At 39.4% G+C, this 22,793-nt stretch overlaps 1 protein-coding gene and 1 long non-coding RNA gene across 3 annotated transcripts; both read left to right on the top strand.

Moving 5' to 3' along the window:
• Nucleotides 1–2,218: 2,218 nt before the first annotated feature.
• LOC145464167 (uncharacterized) lies at nucleotides 2,219–3,705 on the top strand. Its single transcript, XR_014041400.1, has 3 exons — nucleotides 2,219–2,228; nucleotides 2,334–2,403; nucleotides 2,737–3,705. It is a non-coding gene; the product is annotated as an uncharacterized LOC145464167 (long non-coding RNA).
• Nucleotides 3,706–7,375: 3,670 nt separating this feature from the next.
• Nucleotides 7,376–22,742, top strand: LOC145463953 (uncharacterized). Of its 2 annotated transcripts, XM_081447748.1 has the most exons (14): nucleotides 7,378–7,809; nucleotides 7,940–8,033; nucleotides 9,379–9,430; nucleotides 11,327–11,752; nucleotides 12,880–13,088; nucleotides 16,584–16,739; nucleotides 17,083–17,158; nucleotides 17,505–17,571; nucleotides 18,318–18,381; nucleotides 19,310–19,584; nucleotides 20,067–20,239; nucleotides 21,281–21,373; nucleotides 21,531–21,628; nucleotides 22,241–22,742. In XM_081447748.1, exons 1-14 carry the CDS (start codon nucleotides 7,727–7,729, stop codon nucleotides 22,286–22,288), a joined length of 1,914 nt encoding a protein of 637 aa, XP_081303874.1. In that variant the 5' UTR covers nucleotides 7,378–7,726; the 3' UTR covers nucleotides 22,289–22,742. The 2 variants fall into 2 exon arrangements, with proteins under 2 accessions (XP_081303873.1, XP_081303874.1); XM_081447747.1 differs by lacking the exon at nucleotides 22,241–22,742 and having other exon boundaries at nucleotides 7,376–7,809; nucleotides 21,531–21,817.
• The last annotated feature ends 51 nt before the right edge of the window (nucleotides 22,743–22,793 follow it).

Here is a 22,793-nt window from a genome sequence, read left to right as displayed (position 1 = left end):
GTTTTGTTCCATCGTTTCTCCTAGCCTGCATAGCAGGCGTCCATTAGCTCGTAAAGGGAACAAAACTGCGAGCGAGTGCGAAAAAATAAGGAGTATTCCTTTCCACACACATTCTCCCTCTTCTCGCTCGCCCCCTCCCTACTTCTCGCCATTTTTTGCTGACCCCAGGCGCGCTCGTTTCCTCGCTCGCTAGCTCGATCTCCGCGCCCGAAAAACGGAAAGGGATGTTTGCTACACAGACTTCGTTTCTCTTAAAAACTGCAAAGCAAACCCCCTCACTCCCCAGCTTGGAGACCACACTGGCTCTGGATCTTATAATTTTGAAGTAAAGGGCTCATAGCTTAAAGTTACCGCGCTGACTTCAAATTATCCTAAACTGATTAACAGGGCTGAATAACGTCTGCGCATGTTCGAGATCTCATGGCTCGTGCTGCAGCGAACGGCCTGGGCACCATAACAAACCTCGAAAAAATGGCGGCGTTTTCAAAAAGTTTCGTATAGCGCCCGGTTTATGGGGAAAAAGTAGAGCCAAACTAAAAACGGTAGAAAGAAATCTTTACACTAGTTCCCTCGACCATTGGCCGGCACAAACCTTTTTGTACACAGGGGTTTAAAGTTTACAATTGGTGAAAACAGCGCGTGAACACGATAGATTTATCGAGGACTTCGGAGATGACATCTTTCGCCGTGTTTTGGACTTTATTTACGTCCATTCTATTGTTCTTTGGGGCAAATGCAAAACCAAATGAGCGGACTTTCTGGTTTGTTAAGCTAACACGAGCTAGAGAAACATGCCAAGGTCGACTGAGGCGGTTTGACGAGGCCATTGCTCGGTTCGCGGACGGGAATTTAAATTGCTGGGCCTGTACTCGGCATTGGATGAGAGCCACTCGGGAAGCGAATGAATATTGCTCGTCTCCACTCTTGGAGCACTCCACTGAGCTGTCGAAAAGAAAAGTCCCCAGGCGGTTTTACCGTCTCTTTGATCGGGTAGGAGCTAATGTCCCTACTTACCGGCCAGGAACCCGATGGGTGTAACCCGAAAACACTGACCCCCGGTCCGCGGACCCCCACAACGGACCGGTCCATGGACTACCCCTACGGACCACCCTAAAATAGTGTAAAAATAATAAATAAAGATTTCACTTATGGGTTGCCAAATAGATTCAGACTTGTGTCGGTGATTTTTCGAGTGTTACACTGTGCAAATGTAACAGACTCGGGTTTTAACACCCCAACCTCCCCCCCCCCGAACCCCTCCCCCCCAAAAATGCCTAAAAGCTTTTTTCAGCGTAAGGAAATGCCGATGGTAAGAAGGAAAGTTCTTACCTTCCATTCGTGGCTCAATCAGGCTATGGAAGATATATTTTTAGGCCGTTAATTGTTGTTTGTATCTGTTATTCCGCTGAGCAAATTGTGAAGCCTGGAATGAGTTCACGAACCCACGGGAAAATGGGCTGAACAAAATGGCAGAGGGAAAAGAGCACAAATTTCGAGGCTTCCCGGAGGCTTCCCCGTACGTGTCTTTCGTATATTTTATGGCCACAGCAAAGGAAATAGCAATGTGTAATGATTTGAATTGCACCAGAGCCTGAATCCAGGTCTGTTACATTTGTTCAATGTAACATTCGGAATTTCGCTGTCACGAGTAATCTATTAGACAACCCGTAAATGAAATATTTTATTTATTAATTTTATCATATTTTGGGGGGTGGTCTGTAGAGGGGGTCCGTTGAGGGAGTCTGTGGACCGGTCCATAGGTAGTCCGCAGACCCGGTCCGTAGTGGGGATCCGCGGACTGGGGGTCAGTGTTTTCGGGTTACCCACCCGATGGTGTAATAAGTGTTCACGATTGCTGATAGTGTTTTCTCCAGTGATCCAGACTGTCCCACCAGTACAAGTAAGTGAAGTGCGTGTTTTCGTCTAATGCAACATTGAGATAATTATACAACATATAACTAATATTTGATGCCCCTGAAACTGAAATACCAGTCCCACAAAGTCCACAAACACACACACACACAAAATAAGCTGGAGCCATATTTTGTTCATTTGTTTATTTGCCAATTCTGCCCACCAAAACAATACTGCATATTTCTACTTTCTTATCACAAAAAATCGTTCCAGAACTATACCAAAATATTTTATCATGTATCTGCTCCTTACAGAGAAACAGTAAACTGTCAACCTCCTCTCCAACCAGTGTTCAGTCGCCTGATGGCAGACAGGTACATGCACATATAATAATTAAATGTGATAATAATCAATTTCTAATTATAAAAATTGTCAGTAATAACAACATGGAGACAATGTTATGGTATGAATCTCCTCAGGAGAATGCTTCACAAAGCATGGTCAGTCAACTTGGGAAAACACTGAAAAATAAGGAAATAACATCTTCAGGTATACATGTAGAAGTTTCAACAAATTTACTTTTCCTGTAGGACAAAGTATATAATTGTATTTCCTAATTAAAACTAAATAACTCTGAGGAGGCACTGCAACAAGAGGAAACATGCAGGTACGACAGATGAGTAAATTTGTATATTCTAAAATGAAATGATTTTTCTGATTAAACATTCCCTCCACATCATCCCCCACTACATTAATTAATGTTTAAAAAATAGTTATAAATAATTAGAAATGGTTCTTCCATTCGAATGAGTGTTTACGCACATGCAGATGCAGTAGAGAAGCTTTTAATATACATTATACATTATACATTATATTTTGTAGCCAGTGCCAGACCGCTATGTTTAAATACTATGAAAACAGTGGTGGGCAGCTGTATGGTGTGCAGGAAGCAGCAACTAAAATGGAGCAGACAAAAGCCCTTGATAGCCTTGATGTCTCTGCAGAGTTGCCAGTCAGTATCATCGGAGAGCAGACTCCAGCAGCAAGCCTGCCGTACCACTTAAACCAAGCCCAGCTGAACAATACCAAGACAGCATGTATCTTCATTATAAATGACAAAACGGTGGCATTCATCCCTACACAGAATGGAATAACTGTGTTCGACAGTCATTACCATGGGACAAGTGGAGCATTTTTGGCAATGGCCCCAAACGATGCAGCGTTTGAACTGCTTTCATGGTTTAAAACGATTAACAGCATCCCACATAATTTAGGAACAGTAACATGTGCTTCATTTAGATAATGAAATATATCGATCGATTAAGATAAGCAAACTCTGTACATAAAAGTACTCTACAGTTGTATAGGTACATGTAGCCAACAATATACGTTCCTGGAGAAAGCAGTTTTTGAGCTTTAAGTCTTGCGACTAAGCTTACGAGTGCATGCAGGTGCTGACCATATAAGTTTTACGACAGCAATTCCATACCACAGCGTTTGTGTTAAAATAAATTTTACGACTCGCTAAAGAAAGGTGCCATTTTGATTACAAAACAAACTAAGATCGTAATACTCACGTCTGGCGACACTTTTCCAAACTCTCGTGTTGCCGTCAATGTCCCCCAAACATCATTTTTCTCTCAAACGAAGCAAACGACTGTCAATCGAAACGACGCTGAATCGTGGCGGCAGGTTTCTTTCACAGGTCACAGGTCACAGGTCACAGGTCACAATCAAAACACTCAGTAAATTTCGCGATGTAACAATTACTGAGATTCACGAGAGGTTTATCGATGTTTCCATGCAACAAACCCTACCTAAAAATGTTTTATTCTATAATTTTCATGAAAAAATTTCTAGGGGTGGTATATGTACGAAATGGGTTGAAATGTAGCTTTCAGACATGTAGTGTTAATATATTTTACCTTAATAAGATAATTCATTGTGATAGCAAATTGAACTGTTTTATTTCTACATTTTTTTTGAAATCTTTACAACGAGTATGTACTAAACAGAAACAAGAGCGTCCCCTATACCTACTCTGAAAACAATTTCACGCATTGTAATCGGCCTTTTCACGCATCACAAAAAATTCGAAAACAGCTTCACGTTAACAGAAAAAAATCACTTTTCACGTAAAAATGCAAAGGCTAAATCATGTGTCACATAAAAATACAAATTCTATCCACGTTTCGCAAAACATACAGAACCCTCCATTTTGATGAATCGAAATGCCGTGTGCATGGGTTACACATCGTGACAGACTAGATTCTAGGTCCTCCTGGTTCACTGTCGCTGTGGTTAGTTCTCAGTCGCGTGGAATGGGCAGGTTTTACATTTAGTTTGGTGTAGTTTACGAGCTTTAATGACGATAAAATCTCCAAAAAAAGTGATTTATTCCCGCAAAAGTCGTTGGTTCACAAATCACGCGTAAGTAAATGCATAATTCACGGATCAGTGTAAGCCTCTTTCGTTTTCATATTATATTGAAAGGCTACAAACAATTTATATTTTCAACAGAAATAAGTCTTGGCTTTCTTTGGATCAATTTTTTTTTTATTTCAGTGCTACAACTGATTTCCCCTACGCGTTTTTTTTTTTTTAAACAAGAGCTCTTATAGTTGCACTTTGGACGCACTTGTATGCATCTGTTTTATGACGTTTTGGCATATTTTTTGGTGACCTGTGACCTGTGACCTATGACCTTTAACCTGTGACCTGTGACCTGTGAAAGAAACCTGCCGGAATCGTGGCGGTTGAATCCAAAGCTCTAAATATTTACCGCGTTAACTACAAGTTTTCTTGTATTTCTCGGCATTTCTTTGGGAACAAAAACTTCGAATTGTTCAAATTGTCATTTTCCAAAGCATAAAAAGGAGATATTTGCGTTTAGGTGCCAAAATAATGGTAAAATTTCTGCTCCTTTCTTGTCGTCATTCAACTGAACACGAAAGAACCACACATCACGTTCGCGCCGAAATTTGATTTTGTTGTGCTGACCTCTCGCACATGCGCAGACGTTATTCAGCCCTGTTAAACTGATTCACACTCTAATCCTCATCCCCAGGGCCGTCTCCTCTTTTCAAAATGGCGGGCGGGAGAGTTTGAAAATCGTCGAGGAGAAGACCCTGGAGACGAGGTTGCACACACTCTGCGATTTTCCCTAAAATCTATCAGCGAACACCTTGGTGTGTTAATTGCTTGGTCATCGGACTTGACATCTCCATGTTTACAAAGCGGGTAATATCCAAGTTTAAAATCGGCTTTGAAGTTTAAATATATTTTCACTTAAGATTTGGATTTTATAACGATTTATCTTTATATTTCGTGACAAAAGTTAGTTCAATTCCAAGAGGGCAGACATTTTCAGACGGTGTACGTCTACCAATTTCTAACTTCAAATTCTAATTCTAACACAACGAATCTTCAAACTTTCATATTTCCATAAATTTTACTAATCCTTCGAGAAAAACTATTTATAACCAAAAATACCCAAAAATCACCAAAGAATTTACAAAACAGCCCAAACAGAGGTACGTGGGATGAGCAGAGAGATTTTTGACCGCTTGAAACGTGAACGAGATATTTGCGTTTAAACTATAATACCCAGCCAAGATACAGCCTTCATGTTAAAGGAGCTCAGTCACGGTGTTTTGCCTTTTTTTGGCCACGTACAAAATCTCCTTTAAATGGAAGGAAACCTGAAAATAATAGTTTACTAAGATAGAAAAACATCAAAGAGATAATAATAAACCATAAAGGAACAAAGATGGTCAAGGATGACGAAGATTGACACGGATTACAAACGACGAATTTGAAAAATTTAGGCTAAACTTTTCAAAATGTGTAAACCGTGACTGAGCTCCTTTCACCCCCGCCTTAATGTGATGAAACCAATTTTAGTAAAGCTTACAAGTGGTTTGCAAGTAACTCTAAAATGGTTAATAGGAAATCAAGAGATTTCGTAGAGATTTGATAACGTAAAGTTTGTTTTTTCCCTAGTTTTACCCTAGAGTATAAGATAAATACCCATTTCTTTTCAGTTATGATATATCACCCTACCCATTTTTTAACAGCAAAATTTCTTAAAAATTCGTTTTTTGAAAAAAGTTTAGTCGGGACTATTATCGAAATTTGACTGTGTTTCAGTATAAAACGGACTGGGGAGCAGTTTAGATTTTGGCGTCGTTTCGCATGACGAAATGCGATCTGCCCAAAATTAAAAATCTGTCAGATATTGAGCGGTCTTCAACACCGCCACATGTCCCGCTTTCATCTTCTCGACCAGATGCATGGCCTACTTCTGGCCTGTTCCCTGCCCGAACCCTCAGTTTCCTCACCAAAGTCTTGCAGTGCAGGCTGTTCTGTACATTTTCAAATCCATCGCCACCTCAACTCGTCGAACATACTCCCCTGCACAGGGCCATTTTATTCTTTTTTGCATTTTTCCACTCAACAAATTGACGTCCGTTTTTCATGCGTCTGTACTGTTACTGATCATGAATTTCGTCATAGCATTATCAAAGTAGCTATGGATCCACAAGGCGATAGCCGAGTGAATCCGCAGACTACTTTGACAATGTTATGACGAAATTCATTGTCAATAACAGGACAGACGAATGAAAAACTAACGTCGATTTGTTTTTCACTATAACAAATTGTCAAATCGTCCGCTCTCGCTTGTTGACACATTGCATAAATTATAAATTCATGTGTCGGTCAGTATATTGACAATGAAATTTAACCAATGAGCGCGCGAGAATTTCTGTAGTTATCGTAAAAAAACGTATTTCCCCTCAGAACCCCTTTTTTACTTGTTACTCATGAGTCCACCCATAGTCATCTCGTAACTCAACCTTAATCGGCTATCCAATACCGTGTCTTATGGCTCAATCAAAATTTATCTGGCGGTAGTAGCTGTCCCTTGACCTAGCCTCAATGCCCGTTCTCTACAAAACCTTGAGAGGATCAAACTTCCCTTGGCGCCTCAAAGAGATTTCATCACTACCCCGTTACAATTTCTGTTCTCAACGAAATCTATACCAAATTGCAACCTTTTTTTCTTCTGACATTGACTCCTCTTCGTTATAGGCTGCGTTCGATCACCCTCGTATTTTTCGGTTTCTTCAGAAGCATGGAATTCACCTGCAGTGACAACTTGTAGTTTTGATCACGCTCCAAAAGGCTGTGTTTTGGGCGGGGAATCGCTGTCAATGCATCCAAGAACGCCCGTTGATATAATCAGGAACATGGAACATTCCGGAACATCAAAAAACTTTAATAATTAGGAGAAAATCTATAAAATTGAACGACGAAATAACCAAAACAGCGAAATAAGGAAAGCAATGAGGATAGTGTTTACCAAGAGAAAATTTTCTCTTGTGTTTACATAATTTTATTTTCATTTAGTTATTTTATATTTGTTTTACGTATTTCGTTTTTTTTCCCATTATTATTTCTTTAATTTTATGTTAATCATTTAATTTTTTTGATGATTCAAAATGTTCCATGCTATCAAGAGATCATGATCTGTTGTCACTTGATGTTATTTTATCGACAGTCCTCCAGGATATTATGCAAGCGACTATGTCCGTCTTGCCGATACAGGAATGAAGCCCTTAACTGGTGACTCCATAGCCTCGTGTGTTTTATCCGAGCCTTGCCAGTACATTGCCCAGGGTCCAAACCTTTGCCTCTATATGACGAGTCTGTTGTCTCTTCAGTTGTGCGCCTATGAGTTTTTCAAAAGTTAGTTTGGTTTCCAGGTTGATCAATAATTTTCGCGTCAGCCGCATACGTTCCTACGTCATTTGTCTCACCTCTTACGTAAAACGAGGGAGAGGAAGTGATACATAACCGAGGAAGTCTCGGCATGACTTTACCGAACAACATCAATATGGCGGCGAACGAAGACTGGCGTACTCCAGCTTTTCGCCAGAAAGTTATTTCTCAAATGTAAGTACTAAATTTAATCGAGTGAACAATGCCTGCTGTTTAAGAACTTTTTCGCTTATTCATAGCTGCCTGAACTTTGTTAAATTTATAAGGTTTTACATTCTTTAACTTACGTACTTCCGTTTTGTAGCGAGGAGGCAGTAAAAAGATCGGGCAACCCAAACGTTATGATGAAAAACCCTGGTGAAATGGAAAGCCAAGTTTTCTCCAAAGCCAAAACCAGGGTAAGTGTACTTTTCTTGCTTATTGGTTTTTTAAGAACCTGCCAACTTAATATCTTTCAGTTGTGTGATACTGGCACGCTAAACTAACATAGGCAAGTTACATCACTCACGGACATTTCTATACACACGCTACGAAAATGCTTTCAGTTTCGTATCAACAAGTAGTAAGCTTCATCTACAGAAAATTTCCTCAGATAGAACAGTAATTTTTGCGCGTAAACTTGAAATATTTTTCAATGGGGCAATAGAATAGGCAGAAATGATCGAACGTTAGAACAACGGACTGTGTCGTGACAGAATGCACGCTGAATCTGCAGACCACGAATTTCTGTGGTTGAACCATACAGGATGTTGGAAGAATACAAGAAAAGTTTGTAAGGAGAAATTAAAGAATACCCAACAACTACCAAAGCAACTACTAGTAGTGCAATTTTTAAGAATGAAGCAATTTGTTACAAAAGGCACAAACTGTCATTCAAGAAGATTCCAGTTAAGTCTGGTTCACACATGCGACACAAGGACATAAGCATAATGACACGAGAAGGACGTTATGCCGTTTTCTTTGTAGTGTGAACGTGCTGACGTAATGACATATTAGCAATGATAACAGCAAGTACATGTAAAAGCAAAGAACAGTTCCAAAAGATATTGTCAGCAGAGGCAGATCCAGACCTTGAGCTAATGTGGAGGTGGGGTGGGGGGGGGGGGGGGGGTTTGGCTTGCCCTGCCAGGTTTTCTTCCTTCTGTTATATTTTTCTTTTTTTTTAACCCAAAATGGGGGGTGGAGGGGAGGGGGAGCAGACCACCCGGGTCCCTCCCCTAGAACTGCCACTGGTCAGTCATCTGTTGACCAACTGTCGGCTGTTGGCCGTTTGTTGAACAACAGTCGGCTGACAGTTTTTGTTTTGTTTCAGGCTAATTTCTAGATGTATGTTATAAACGTATGCATGTACAAACCAAACCAAAACAGTAGTGAAAACTCAAATTCTTGTCAGTCTATGCAAATAAAACAAGTTCCCTTAGGGAGGGAGAAATGAATCAACTTAGTATGTATTGACTTTCCCAATAATTTATTTACAGAGTAGCATGTGCTGTTTTTTAAGTTTCTTCCATAGATAGTTGTCTTTTAACAGTCTGAAAGCAGAATACTAGTTTAATCATTTTGCTGTTGCATCATGACATGAATAAAACTTTTGCAAAAAAATGATCCATGTTTTATCAGAACTGTTGCACTGTTCTGTGTCCTTGGGAATTTTATTGCTAAGGGTTATAATACTGTTTGGAGCCAGTAAGAAGGAAGAAATATTCTTAGTCATTTGACTTTATGTTTACATTTTTCTTTTAGGTTGATTATCTGGCATATGTTGCTCGCTTGTTGGTCTACATTCGTGACATAAGTAAGTAATAAAATTTTGTATATAGCAGAACATGGCCAATTCCCTCTGAGATATGCCTGCAGGGAATCATGGTGGTTGTATTCATCAAAACAAATGTCCAGTCCAAGATAATGAATACAACTACTATGATTCCCTGCAGGTACGGTACCACTCAAAACTAAGCGAACCATAATTCTCATTTAACTTAATAACGCGTTAAAAACAGCCTTCACATCTGCGAGAGACACTGTGTATAAACACTGCAATTGATGTCATAATTTTCATTCATGGCTATTTTAATTTAATCCTGGAAAAAATTTGATCGGGGCAGATTTTGATCACATGCTAGGTATAAAACCACTTCTGAACTGAGAGCCACACGTCACGCAATCAACAAAACAACGCTTTAAAATTGTAATTTTCATCAAACTTTAGCTAAACACTTGATTACCCATGTGCCTAAAATTTACTCGTTTCAATCGTTATCAAAATTTAGTTGGAGGACGGCTTACCTGGGCTCTTGCCTCTGGGGCAAGTGAGAAAAGAAAGTTTATACTTGCCCGAGAGGAAAATCTACTTGTCCTGGATGAAAGGATGGGTTTTCTTTTTGAGCCCTGTCTTTTCCTCCTCACATAATTTACAACTTTCTCCAGTTTTTGAGTGCCCGGTTAAATGTCTTGTTTTTCTTATCTGTCTTGCTTTCAATCTGTTGTTTATTTCGTTCGTGTGTATGTCATTATTTTCATCCAATACGAAGAAATTTTTATTGACTATGAATGCCACACTTGGTTTGAGAACAGGGCTTATACAGGTGAACGAGTTCAAATTTTCAGGCCAACTAGTGATCAGTGGTTTGATGCAAAAGGGTTCGAATTTTGTTGTCTTCTTGTCAACATCGGGGCACCTTATTTTAGTGGAAGAGGTACAAAGCTGTATTTTCCAACTGCGCTTGTTAATTCACTGTGTTTTGATTTGAATTTACATAATTTAAATTATGCAATTGTTTGAGCTGGAGTCCTGCTTTGTTCACCACTTTTTAACATGTTTTAAAGGGTGCGTTAAGAATGCGCATACGACGTTTGCTTAGTTCTGAATGGTGCTGTACTTTTCAGTCCTTGCCGGGAGCCTGTTTGCAGACCACTGTACATCTCATAGTGTATTCATGGTTAAAGGGGGGTCCTGAAGATGATGGAGGTATAAATCCCATTTCCTAGCCCAGATTTTGCCCAAATCCTATTTCCCAGCCTATGTTTGCCCAAATCCCAGTCCTGTGTCATTTCCAGTGACCCGAATCCTAGTGACCCAAATCTCGTTTTCCCAGAGAAAAAGTAAGGCAATGCCAGAGTTTCTATTTGATGTTTCCAGGTCCCTCATTAAACTGTCAAAACTAAATGAAAGTTGGGCATGATTCATCCTAAAAAAACAAACAAACAAACAAACAAACAAACAAACAAAATATTCATCCTGGAACAAACTGGACTGAAAAGCATTGCCGTTATGTTAACTTATCTTTGATTTACTTTCTACTGAAAAATGCTGTTTTATGTTCAGTGTCTTGCTGTCAAGGTACTTCTGTCAGACTGTACTATCATGTGTATGGGATATGGCAGGCCCAAGCATAGCCTACCTCTAGCTGAATTGTTTGTGTGGCTTACTAGCAACACTAACTCAACATCCAAGAAGTTTGTCAGTTTACGAGACCATTTGTCACATATATGTTAGCTAATTTACTCCCCTTCCCCTGTGACACAAATAAATCTACAGTTTGAAATCATTCTTTCCTAGAGGACAAATTGACCACATATTCAATTGCACACAGCTTTATGTTTGTAGCTTCTAAAAGGGTATTTTCTAATTAAAACTTAATATTCCTTTTCTATTGGCTTTAGCCTGCTAACCTGTGTTGACAATTTTTAGGGCCTACTGCACCAGGACAGCAACAAGCACCAGCAGCAAACATGAATCCACAGCCTGGTATGAGGCCACAATTCTCCTCTCCTCAGCTCAACAAACCACAAACAGTCAGTACTATGGGAGCACAAGGCAATATGCAACAGGTGCCTCTGACACAGGTGTCACAGACACCAATGACACCACAGCCGCCTGTCTTCTACAACAGATCAGGGCTTACACAACAAGAGCTTCTTGCCCAACATCTGCGTGCTCAACAACAACAACAACAACAACAACATCAACTGCCAACTCAATCTCTTATGCCACAGCAAGGTCTCAGTGTTGCATCACAGAATCAAGGGGCACATCACCAGATGACACAATCACAGGCCCATATACCCCCCAACCAGGTAGCATCTCCCATGGCACAACAGCAAGGTGGACATCCAGGTTCGTTCAATTATTATTAACTTGATAATGCTCTACAGTTGAACTCCAAACAAGGTAGTAGATGACCAGCGAATTCCAGGTTGAGAGATGTTCTGAATAGTACATGAAGCCCTGGCAGGAGTCTTGCGTCATTTTGGGAAAGGCAGTGAATTCCTAGCCTGCGAACGCAGATGTATTTCGGCTGTTGCTTGTCGCCGCCAAAAATAATGTCTGCGAACCTGAGCCAGGAAACGATTTGTGACGTAATCACTTTTGTTTCTCTTTGGCCAATCAGATTCCATGATAAAATGAAACTTGAGTGCTCCTCGCAGCGAATACCTCGTGCAGTAGTTCTGGGGCTACTTGAGCTAAACTGTGATTGGCTTAAAATTCCTCTGTCAGAGAAATCGTTTCCTGGCTCGGGTTCGCAGACATTATTTTTCGGTGGAGACGAGCGACAGCCGGAAATACGTCTGCATTTGCAGGCGAGTGAATTCCAGACCTCAGGATCTACATCCCAGCCCTGGTTGGAGTCTCACATCATCTTGGAAAAAACACTTTGACCATCACATTCATTTGAATCTCTCCAGTCACAAGTATACAACATACTGTGAATGGGATTGAATAGTTATTTATTTTCAGAGTTCTAAACCTGACAAAATGCTGGATCATACAAAATATTAAGTAATACTTGTAGGTTTTTTCATATTATAGAAATGGAGTAATCTGCTGGTACTAGTGAGCTTGGAATGGAGTGTTAAATACCTACATGTAACAAGCTGTTCTATGGGCACCTACAGCCTAATAAATACAGACATGCCATAATTAGTCAGAGTGCTTTTGGTCGCTGTCAATTAAAGTGCTTAATGCAGACACCTGTTGATATGGACAACAAAGGCATTTTCATCCCAACCAGGGGTTTCATTAAATGTGTTCTGCAGGAGGGAAACTGGTTTTCATAGGCAGGCAAAGCTATTTGAACTGAACTTCTTGAAAAACTTTCTGTTAGATCAGGCAAAATCGTCCTCATGACCAGACTGGTGACTGGCCCATAATGAAACCCCTGATCTAAACTGGACTCAAATTCCTAACAGTCATCTTTGTCCTGAGTGTGCTCATTAATTCATGTCTGCTTTAATAATCTGCAGTACCACAACAAGTGAAGCTTGCTGGTCCAGTGAGAATGCCACATGTCCCCTCTCCAGCCCCTGGACCAACTAGCATGGCATCTAGTTCAATGCGAGCACCTACTCCATCATCCGGCCAGCTTTCATCTCTTACAAACCAGGCCACAGTGGCTCCATCACCGGCACCATTTGTACCTTCACCAGCCATGCATCCTTCACCCTCCCCTCAGGTGAGACTTAGCATCTGTCTGATCTGTCTATACCCAGGGTGTGGAATAGTTATTGCATTACAGTTATGTGACATCTGGTCACACAATTGTAAGCTGTAATTTGACTGTATAAATTTGTATATAATAAATCAGTGTTGCAATAATTTGGGTGGGCACTTTACTTTGACTGATGGACCTTCAGTTAACTCGAATTCTAGCTTTCATTATTGACTTAAGGAAGATGAACAAAATACTGTACTGTGAGGTAACTTGTAGTGGACTTTTATTCCATGCATCTAGACAAAGTAGAAGTACTCCTTGTTACTTTTTGCTTCCAGAACTAGACAGGAGTTTTAAGTAACAACTACATGTACCCTACTGAGCATGGAAACAAACTTTTCTTTCTATAACCAAAGTTCATGACACATTTTGTTGATCATACATACATGTACATGTACCTTAGCAGGGGCTAAAAAGAACTTTTCATGAATTCCAGCTTGCCCTGGGCAAATTTTAGTTTGCACTTCTAATGATTTAGTTGGTAGATGACTTGCCTGATCCCTTGCCCATCGGGCAAGTGAGAATGAAATGTTACTTGCCCAGAAGGAAAATCTATGTGTCCCAGATGACCCGGATGGCACTTTTTGCGAGCACTGCTTTGACTCAGTTGATTTTTTTGTCGGGGGAGAAATCTTCGAAACATACTTACTTGTGTATGCCAGCATTTCACAAATTATTTACCAGTATTCCATTATAAATACACAGTTCAGTGGTTCTTGAGAAAAATGAGATGTATCTTGTTCTTACAAGACATGTCTCATTACTTACAAAATGCATCTCATTTCTCGGAGACAAGCAAGACGTGATACTGTAACTTACTTGAAAGTGGTACTGTAGCTGGGTAGGATGGTACAGGACAGACCAGGAGTGATGTTGAAAAGTTGTTTTCATTTGGGAGTTAAACAAAAAGTACAGCTGAATCGCACTAACCGACACCTGTATGTAGACAGCTATTGTAAGTAAACACTTGGTCATGATCCCAGCCACATAGAAACACAACATTATTTATTAAGCTTCCATTGGCAGGCACCTAGAGCTCCTAAGTAGATACTCAAAGAAGTAGATACTCAAAGTTCCTGGTCTTAAGCCAGGCTGTCCACTCATGTAAGATTCAAATTATCAAATTGAAGTTAGTTTTTTATGCGTCCGTCCTCTTATTGATGATAAATTGTGTCATAACATTGTCAAAGTGGCTGTAGAACCACGAACCGCAGGCAAGTGGTTCCACAGTAAACTTTGACAGTGTTATGACAAAATTTATCATCAATAAGAGGACAGACACATAAAAAACTGAGTGGACGTCAATTTGTCTTTTACAATAACAAGACCCCAAAATGGTCAAATGCCTGGAATAAATGAGGGGAAAAGATGCCGTAAACTTGCCATAAACAAAGATAAGTGAATTTTATTCAAAATGACGCAAATATTTTCAACAGCTTTTCTCGCTTTTTGATTGGCCACTTGAAAAAGTCCATAAATTCTCATTGGTTCAAAAGTTGACAGTTTGACAGCTGAAAGTTGAACTTGGAAACTTGCATAAATTAAAATTGTATCCTTTTTTACTCTTATTGATGATAACTAGTGAGACAATCTCAGATAGTGCAGAGCGCAATTGATAGCTCTGGTACAGTAGTCCCATAAGTACTCACCCCTACTCGGTTCACTTCCGGTTTGTGTCTACCTTGGTAGTCTGCTACAGCTTTTCCCCTTTGCAGTGTGTATGTTTGAAGGTTGTATTTTCATTCAAGGTCCAAACATTACGCACAAATTAATTACTACTGGTGCTTTAAGTTGATTTTCGTTCATTTTAAATTCAACAATACGCTGAAGCAGCAAACGTGACAATTTAGCTCTTCACGCCAACTTTGTAACTTCATACTTTTGTTTTCCTCGCAAAGCCATGTAATATGAAACCCTTGTTTTCTCCAAAACATACGGAAGATGTCCTTGTTTTTTGGAGATAAATGAAAGAAAGTTAAATATCTGATGTAGTGATGAAGAAACGGAACAGAGACGATGTTTTACTAAAAATGCAAATTTTTACCGATGAACAAGAACTAATTTAATTATCAGATAGTCACGAAATACCACTTCTTTTTCTGTTGCCACCTTTGTTGTTAACAATAAAACAATTCAAAATTAACACACAACGATATTGATGGCTGAGAAGCTTTTCAACGAAAAGTATTGAAGATAAACAGCGCTACTTGGCCGATATGAATGAGTCTCCTCAAAGACTGATTAAATTAATTTGCGCTTTCATTAGGTGCCATGGCGTCTGCAGCAATATTTGAGCATTTCCCTGGTTTCTTTTGTTACAAATTCACAATTTGCGGAGTATTAACGCCACTAACTTGAGAACTTTTTGGTCTCTCTTACAGACACAATTAAGGCAAGAAATAAACAAGTCGCTAAGGAGAAGCAGTATATTTGAACTCTGACAAGCACACTATTGTAGATTGAAAACAGCAGATGATATTTGTTGAACCGACCTGTTTGTAATTCTAAAAGCTACGCAGCCACAGTAACATTTCACTTTTGCAATAAAAAGGGACAACTGGCGCTACCTGAAAAATAACTGCCGTCCTTGGTCGCATGACACGATATATAAAATACTGCATGTAAAGATAGTGTATAACACTAACAATGCTAGAACGCATGCATCTTACATGTTGAGCTCTACCATAAGGAAAACCACTCAACATTTGTGCGTGATTCCGTATGCAATGTATCCTTCACCTAATATAGAAGCCACGAACCCTAACTAATCTACGCATGCGTTTAGAGCAAATTAGTTTTGTTCTAAGGAGAATGGTACCACAAGGAGAGCAAGGGGTTACCTGAAACAAATATATAGCTTTGTGATGTTCAAAGTTAAGCGACGACGATGGAATGTGTTTTACGTAGAGTACACATGTACCTTTCCCACCCTACTCCCATTACTTCCTTGCCTCTAGACTAATTAATTAATTGAAATTAATTAATTAAACAAACATTAAAGTTTACACCTTAGCGCCATAGTGCCTTAGTTCCTTAGTGGCAGGCAACCCCCATAACCATCCCAATAGTGCACTCTGCACTAAAAATGAGCCAATCAGTGTGCAAAAAATTAGACAGTTATTGTAAAATGTAGGTTTGTGCCAATGGGCTTAAGAGGTAAATAACGTCAAATGTCTGGTATAACATGTACCTGGGTGGGTATTACTTTCATTTGATCATCTGTTGAAGATGAGTATGTATTAGGAAATGACATAAAAGTCCAGTATGTAATTAATGGGCCTTATTTGTCTTTGGAAGCACTGGAAATCATTTCAATCAGTCTTTGGCCCACGTTGTTTTTAGTTTGTATATCATACTTTTCGGCAAACTTTAGTCTTAAAAGTGTCACTAACTGTCATTGTAATGTATACTGTTTGGTTATAGCATACTGATATATATGATTGGTTTTCTGTTTAGCACTGCATAGCAGCATCACCAGCTCCCTCTACATCAGTCCCTACCCCGAGCACCATGAGTGTTCAGTCACCAGCTTCTGTACCAAACCCATCTTCTGTAGGGGCCCCCAGCCCTGCCCCTCTGAACCCAGCTGAGGAACAAGCATATTTGGACAAGGTGTGTGCATGAACTTGATTTACCCAAACATTTGTTTTTGTAAAATTCTGGGGAGAAAGTCAAGTTAATGAAAATTTCATGTGATTTTAAGAACATGACTTAGTAAAAGTTTTGTGCCCCCCCCCCCCCTCAAAAAAAAAGGACTTGAAAAACGAGAATTGCCAATTGATTGGTGATTCTCATTTTGCTGTGTTCCTATAGAGGCCCAGATAAATACTGTGTGGCAGTACATTATGATTTCATCATTATCTTGATTTAATTGGATCTCCTGGGCAGTACAACTTACATCTTTATAACAGGACAGTGTGAAGTCTAATATGAAATTCTCTGATCTTTGATACAGTTAAATGAACTGAAACCCTATGTTGAACCACTTAGAAGGATGATAAACAAGATGAATAGAGATATGAGAGACAAAGGTTTGTGGTTCATAAATCCTGACTATCAGTTTATTCTGCTTGTTAGAGACCCATTTCTATCATAGCTTCATTTTAAAGAGCTAAACTTATATATGTATTTTTTATTTTATGCACATGTATTTTGTGTTTACACTGATTAGTCAGGGTACACAGTGAGAGTGTCCGGTATGGAACTGGACATAGCAATGTATAGAATTCACAGTTCAATATGTTAAAATCATTTAGAAAACAGTGGTGCTGCGGTGCTATGTTTTCTTTGTCTGTGAAAAGAAACAGAACAGAGGTGGAAAATTTTGTAAAATGATGTTAATTATTGAATGAGTGAGGTGCTTGTCATTTGTTGCAGAACATAGCAGCAGGGATCTGTACAAACTAAAGCATCTGTATGATATCCTGACAAACCCAGCGAAAAGGTATGTGTCTTACAAAGATACTGCACATGACAACTGGCTCTATTTCTGCCATCAGAGGTTTTATTAAGGGTTGGATACTGGGACAAATGACCGCCTGTGAACAGAACTCGGCCCAGCTGCTTCGTCATTAATTTAATAATTATATAGTATTGTTGTTGTCTCATGCTATATCTCTGTAGCTAACAGTCGTCTGAAAAATAAGCTTATTTCAAGTCATAGAAAATGTGATTTTGCTGGTTATAGTACACGTTATCTCCCTTGTATCTTCAAATAGTGAAGCAAGTTCACCCATTTTTACAGATTTTGTGCTCCAAATTGAAGAAAGATGCTTCCTCTTCCACTCTAGCACTTCAAAATTTTACTCGGATCCCTTAGCTTGGCAAGGCCTTGCATTTTTTTTGCCCAGTTGCCATACCCTGATGCCCGCCTGCTAAAACGATGTATTGAAAACCCTGCTACGTATGTTTAGAGGAAGAAAAATTTTACCCTCATGGGTGAACCCTCACGAATGGGCACAAGAGGGCTGTATAGTGGTTGCATGATTATTGCATGTACAATCATTTATATGTGTAATAACCAGAGTGATAATAACCAGAGACATTAGACATGCAGTAGTTTACTTGTATAGATCTTGGTATGATGTTCTTGTTCTGTTCCAGACGTCCCTTTCACAGTTTAAAAACTTGCACCAATTTGTAAAGATGTGTGCTTTTCATCAGCTTAATTCTTCCTTGTACTTTTTACAGGCTTCCTTTGCAAGCTTTGGAAAACAGTGGAAATGTGCTGAAAAAACTCATCAATATAAAACCTGTGAGTGTAAATGAAGAGTAAAAGAGTACTGGTGTAGTAGTATTTTTGTAGTATTTTTATCTGTATGTAATCATAGATGTTCAAATTCTAGTGTTACCTGTTGAATTTAAAATTAACTTGCATCAACTGAATAGAATGAGTAAGCTTAGCCAATGTCCCTATGCTATAGTTTTCATGAGAACTAAGAGTAGATTTACATATACCTTAAATCCTCGAGCTAGCGCCCGTATGACAGTGATAATTATTATTTGTTGCCTGAATAGCTGGCTAATTTCCACAAGACAGTTTACACACTTCAATTTTTTGGCTCTATTGCTTTGCTTTGATTTAATTGCAAGGATGAAAATTGGGGACCTAGTGCTGGAAATAACAGTTGGTCATCTGAAGATGAAGGAAAAAAAATTAAGTAGTCTGTCATCGGACATTGTCGGGCCAAATTTGTGAAATTGCCTGACTAATTTTACATTTTAATTAGACATCATTTATTCATGACATTATGACCAAGCACCAAAATGACTTAGCTTTTAGTCATGGAGATCTTGTTTGTATAACATGTTTACTTTGAAAGGTGTTAAAAATTACAAATCATACGGATCGGTGGCAGCTAGTCGGCACGACACGATATTTTCGGGCAACACGATATTTTTGGGCGAAAGTTCATTTGAATCTTGAACAGGAGAGCCCCTGGGCACTTACTCTTACCGGACTAGTTCCAGAAGCGTTTCAATTCCTACCCTCTGATTGGCCAGAAAAATATCTTTCCCAGCCCAGGGGCTTTCTCACTCTTCAAGTTAATTTCCCCCCAAAATATCGTGTTGCCCAAAATTGTCGTGTCGTGTCGACTAGCTGCCCCTGGGTCTCAGAGGATAAATCAGCCCTTACCCAAGTATTATGTTTTTTGTAATGCAGTCTACTTTTATTCTTTCAGTCATCTGTACCCACCCCACCAGCGTCATCAACACCATCAGGTAACACCTCATCCAGTATTGCCGCCACATCCAGCATAACAACATCATCTGCATCTGCATGTGCATCTGGTCCAGCAGTACAACTAGCTCCCTCTGTGGGCTCCACCCTTCCCCATGTTATTTATAAACCTTTGTATGATGCTGTCACAAAATATGCCAAGTCTCCTATGTTGAGTCACACTTTACAGAGGACATTTTCACCATTACTACAAGCCATGGAAGGACCACCTATACTGTAAGTTTAAGAGGTCGCTGTTTATAAAGTGAGTACAGTCGAATCTCTCCGGACCTACAGGTACATTCATAACATGGAAACAGTCATCTTAGCAGCACTTTCCATAACTTCCATTATCCCAGACTTTCTGGAAATTTTGGAAGCGAAGCAAATGGTTTTCCAAAGTTTCTTAAGTGCAAACCATAAAACTAAATTCCAGGATCAAGTCAGTGGAACCGAAATTTTCACGAAGCAATTTTCAAACATTTGGGCATTCGTAGAAACACTGTCAAGTCTGGTAAAGTCAACCTGAAAATGGGAATTTCATTTGCCAAATATGTCGGGAAGATCAAACTCTAAGTTCGATTTTCTACCTCTTTCATATAGGGATACCTACACAATATAAACACTCAGCCTTTCCTTAAAGTTTATAGTTTCATTAATAGTCACTTTTTCTTTACACAGTAAGAAGTATTATTTCTTATGTATATTATTTTCTGCAGTCCTCTACCCCCTCCAGCTAAGAGGGTCAAACTGGATGATAGCAGTCAAAGGAAGTGCACTGTGCCACATGTATTGCAAGGCGAGCTGGCAAGATTATGCAGTCGATTTCAAGTGAAGTCAGGAGCCAGTGCAGGAGTGATACAGAGTAACACACTTCTTCAGTGCTCAATAAGTAAGGAATAGTGATCAAGTACATTCGTTCTGTTCACTTGATCAAAGTTGTTTTGTTAACTGTAGATACTTGACTTGTTGGGAATGGTACATTTATGTTATTTGCCGGCCTGGATGTCCACATAGCTAAATTCTGTGTCCGAGGTCTTGAAAATGGTGCCGGAACAGGCCAGCATTTTCAAGTCCTAGGTTACAGTTTTTCACTTTACAGAGCGGCCCTAAACCGGTAAACACCTTTATTTTTTCCTTTTTCTCGCAAGTCACTTTTATCATTGTTGACCTTACCCACACACACATTGCGCGCCCGTTACCGTGATCGTCGTCAGAGGTAGGAAAATCCGGACCACGCTAAGAACCAATCAGATCGCAGGTTTCGTTACCGTGCCCTCTAGTAAATAAATTAATGTGATTATTAATATAACAAGTTGATGACGTTTTCCCATTTTCTACATTCTCACAAAGTGTTGCTCCTAACCAATGAACTACAGTATTGAGCCCTAATTGATGGCTTAATAGAAAGTTAGCATATGCTAGAAAGCTTCAAGGACTGAAAGTTTCACTTGGACGTTGGATACTAAGCTATTTTTAATATTAAAGATGATTTCCAGTCCGTACTGCGCAGTCTCGGCACCCTAAATGTTTATAAACATTGTAAGCCACACTCGGTGGAATGCGAATCGATGTTATGCGTTACGAACCACATACCTGTATCCTTGAAGCCTTTCAAATTCTTTTTCCAACAGCTTCATTGATTTTACAGCTGCGAAGTTGTTTCATCAAGTGACATGAGAAAGAACGAAGCATAAAGCGTCGACTGCTTCGCATCCATAATGGCGGTTGTTTTGAAACTTTGAATTTATTTTCATGTAATTAGTTGCGAAATGTTTACATTTTGTGACGTTTTACATGAAACAAAACAAAAAATGCAAACAAACTCTCGAGAGTGCGCAGTATGGACTGGAAATCATCTTTAAACGTATCTTAGTTTATTAACGATGAATTTTTACTTGAAATTATGAGTCCATTTTCCTTTGTGTTTTAGATGACCTGAATCTGCCAGCCGTTCCACCAATAGAAATCAGTGTTCCTCAGAACTACCCATACTCTAGTCCAGAGTGTAAAACTGCAAATTACGGTGAGTGTTGCGTGTTACAATCATAATATACCGTACTGGGTGTTTGCAGCCGATCAAAAGTGATACACAAAAATATTTCATTACCTAACTTTTTAATAATAAAGTTATCTAGTGAATTAAAGTAATTATTTTGAACTTCATACTCTTGCTGTCATAGATGCCAACCCTTTCCTTCAAAAAGTTCAGAAGCAGCTCTCTTCCAGGCTTCAGCGAATGCCTGAAATGTACTCTGTCACTTCAGTGCTGAATGCATGGGTAAGTTATGGTTACAAAACCACTAGTAGTGATGGTCTGCGGAACATATGGCTGCCTGGAGATTAGCCCGTTGGACTCTGGAGTAAAAGCTCCGCGCTCGAGCACTGGCCGGCTCTCTGTGTCATGTTCTTGGCCAAAAACTTAACTCTCACAATGCCTCTCTCTGCTTGGGGGACGGGTAGTGGTGGTGGCGAGGTGGGGGGGGGGGGGGGGAGGAGGGAGGGAGGGAGGGGGTAATGGACTACAGTAGCATCCCATCAGGGGTAGAAGCGATATTTCTATTTGCTTCAGATATTAGCAACGTCACTCCTGATCCTGAGAACTAAAACCGATTTAACTTAGTGATGGTTTAAGTGTCTTTGCTCCTTGTTTGAAGTCCAGCATTGAATTAATGTGGCTAGCTTTATTACATTATTTGGCTTCAATAACTTGGTACTTGAATATGATTTGTTCTAAGGCTAGTGTACGTGATCCCAAAGCGGGCAACTTGAGTTTACGCTCTTGCAGTAAACTGCCGCTAGTTTCAAGAGTGTGAGCTCAAGTTTACTGAGTGAAGACTCAATAAGTCTTTGGTTGTACTGACACTTTTGAAACGTTTTATTGTTTCTACAGGAATTAAGCATACGGCAAGCATGTAATGCAGAGGTTGCAGTCAACTGAAAAGAAATAACGCCTATAATCGCTATAGCTTAAAACATTTATTTTATCAGAAAAGTGAGATATTTATTTCGTGTAAAAGCGGTATTCTGAGAACAGTAGGCATACTACAAAGTAAAATCGAGGAAAACGGCAAAGAGCAATTATATGATTTGGTCTTTTACGACACTTACTTCTCCGTGGGAGTTTGATCTACACACGTTTTTAAGAATAAATAACAGATTTCTAGAAAGTACAAAGTAAAGATATACTACTAGTAAATGAACGATTCAGATCGATTGAGTGGTCAAAAACTCAAATATGAAATTTCGGATTTTATCATCCTTTGCAGAGTTCTGAGTACTAACTAGGTTTTTGTATTCTTAGTAAATGATAACTTATCTTACACTAGAAAAAAAAAAGCATATTCAATTTTGGCTATTGTTGTTAAGTGGCTTGAATAAAGATGAATATACCAGCCTCGTACTTATGTCATTGGGCTATTTTAGCGCTTCTGTCATATAATAGC

The sequence above is a fragment of the Orbicella franksi genome, chromosome 12 (genome assembly GCF_964199315.1).
Source record: "Orbicella franksi chromosome 12, jaOrbFran1.1, whole genome shotgun sequence".
Lineage (NCBI taxonomy): Eukaryota > Metazoa > Cnidaria > Anthozoa > Scleractinia > Merulinidae > Orbicella > Orbicella franksi.
This window is presented reverse-complemented; position numbering and strand designations above follow the sequence as displayed.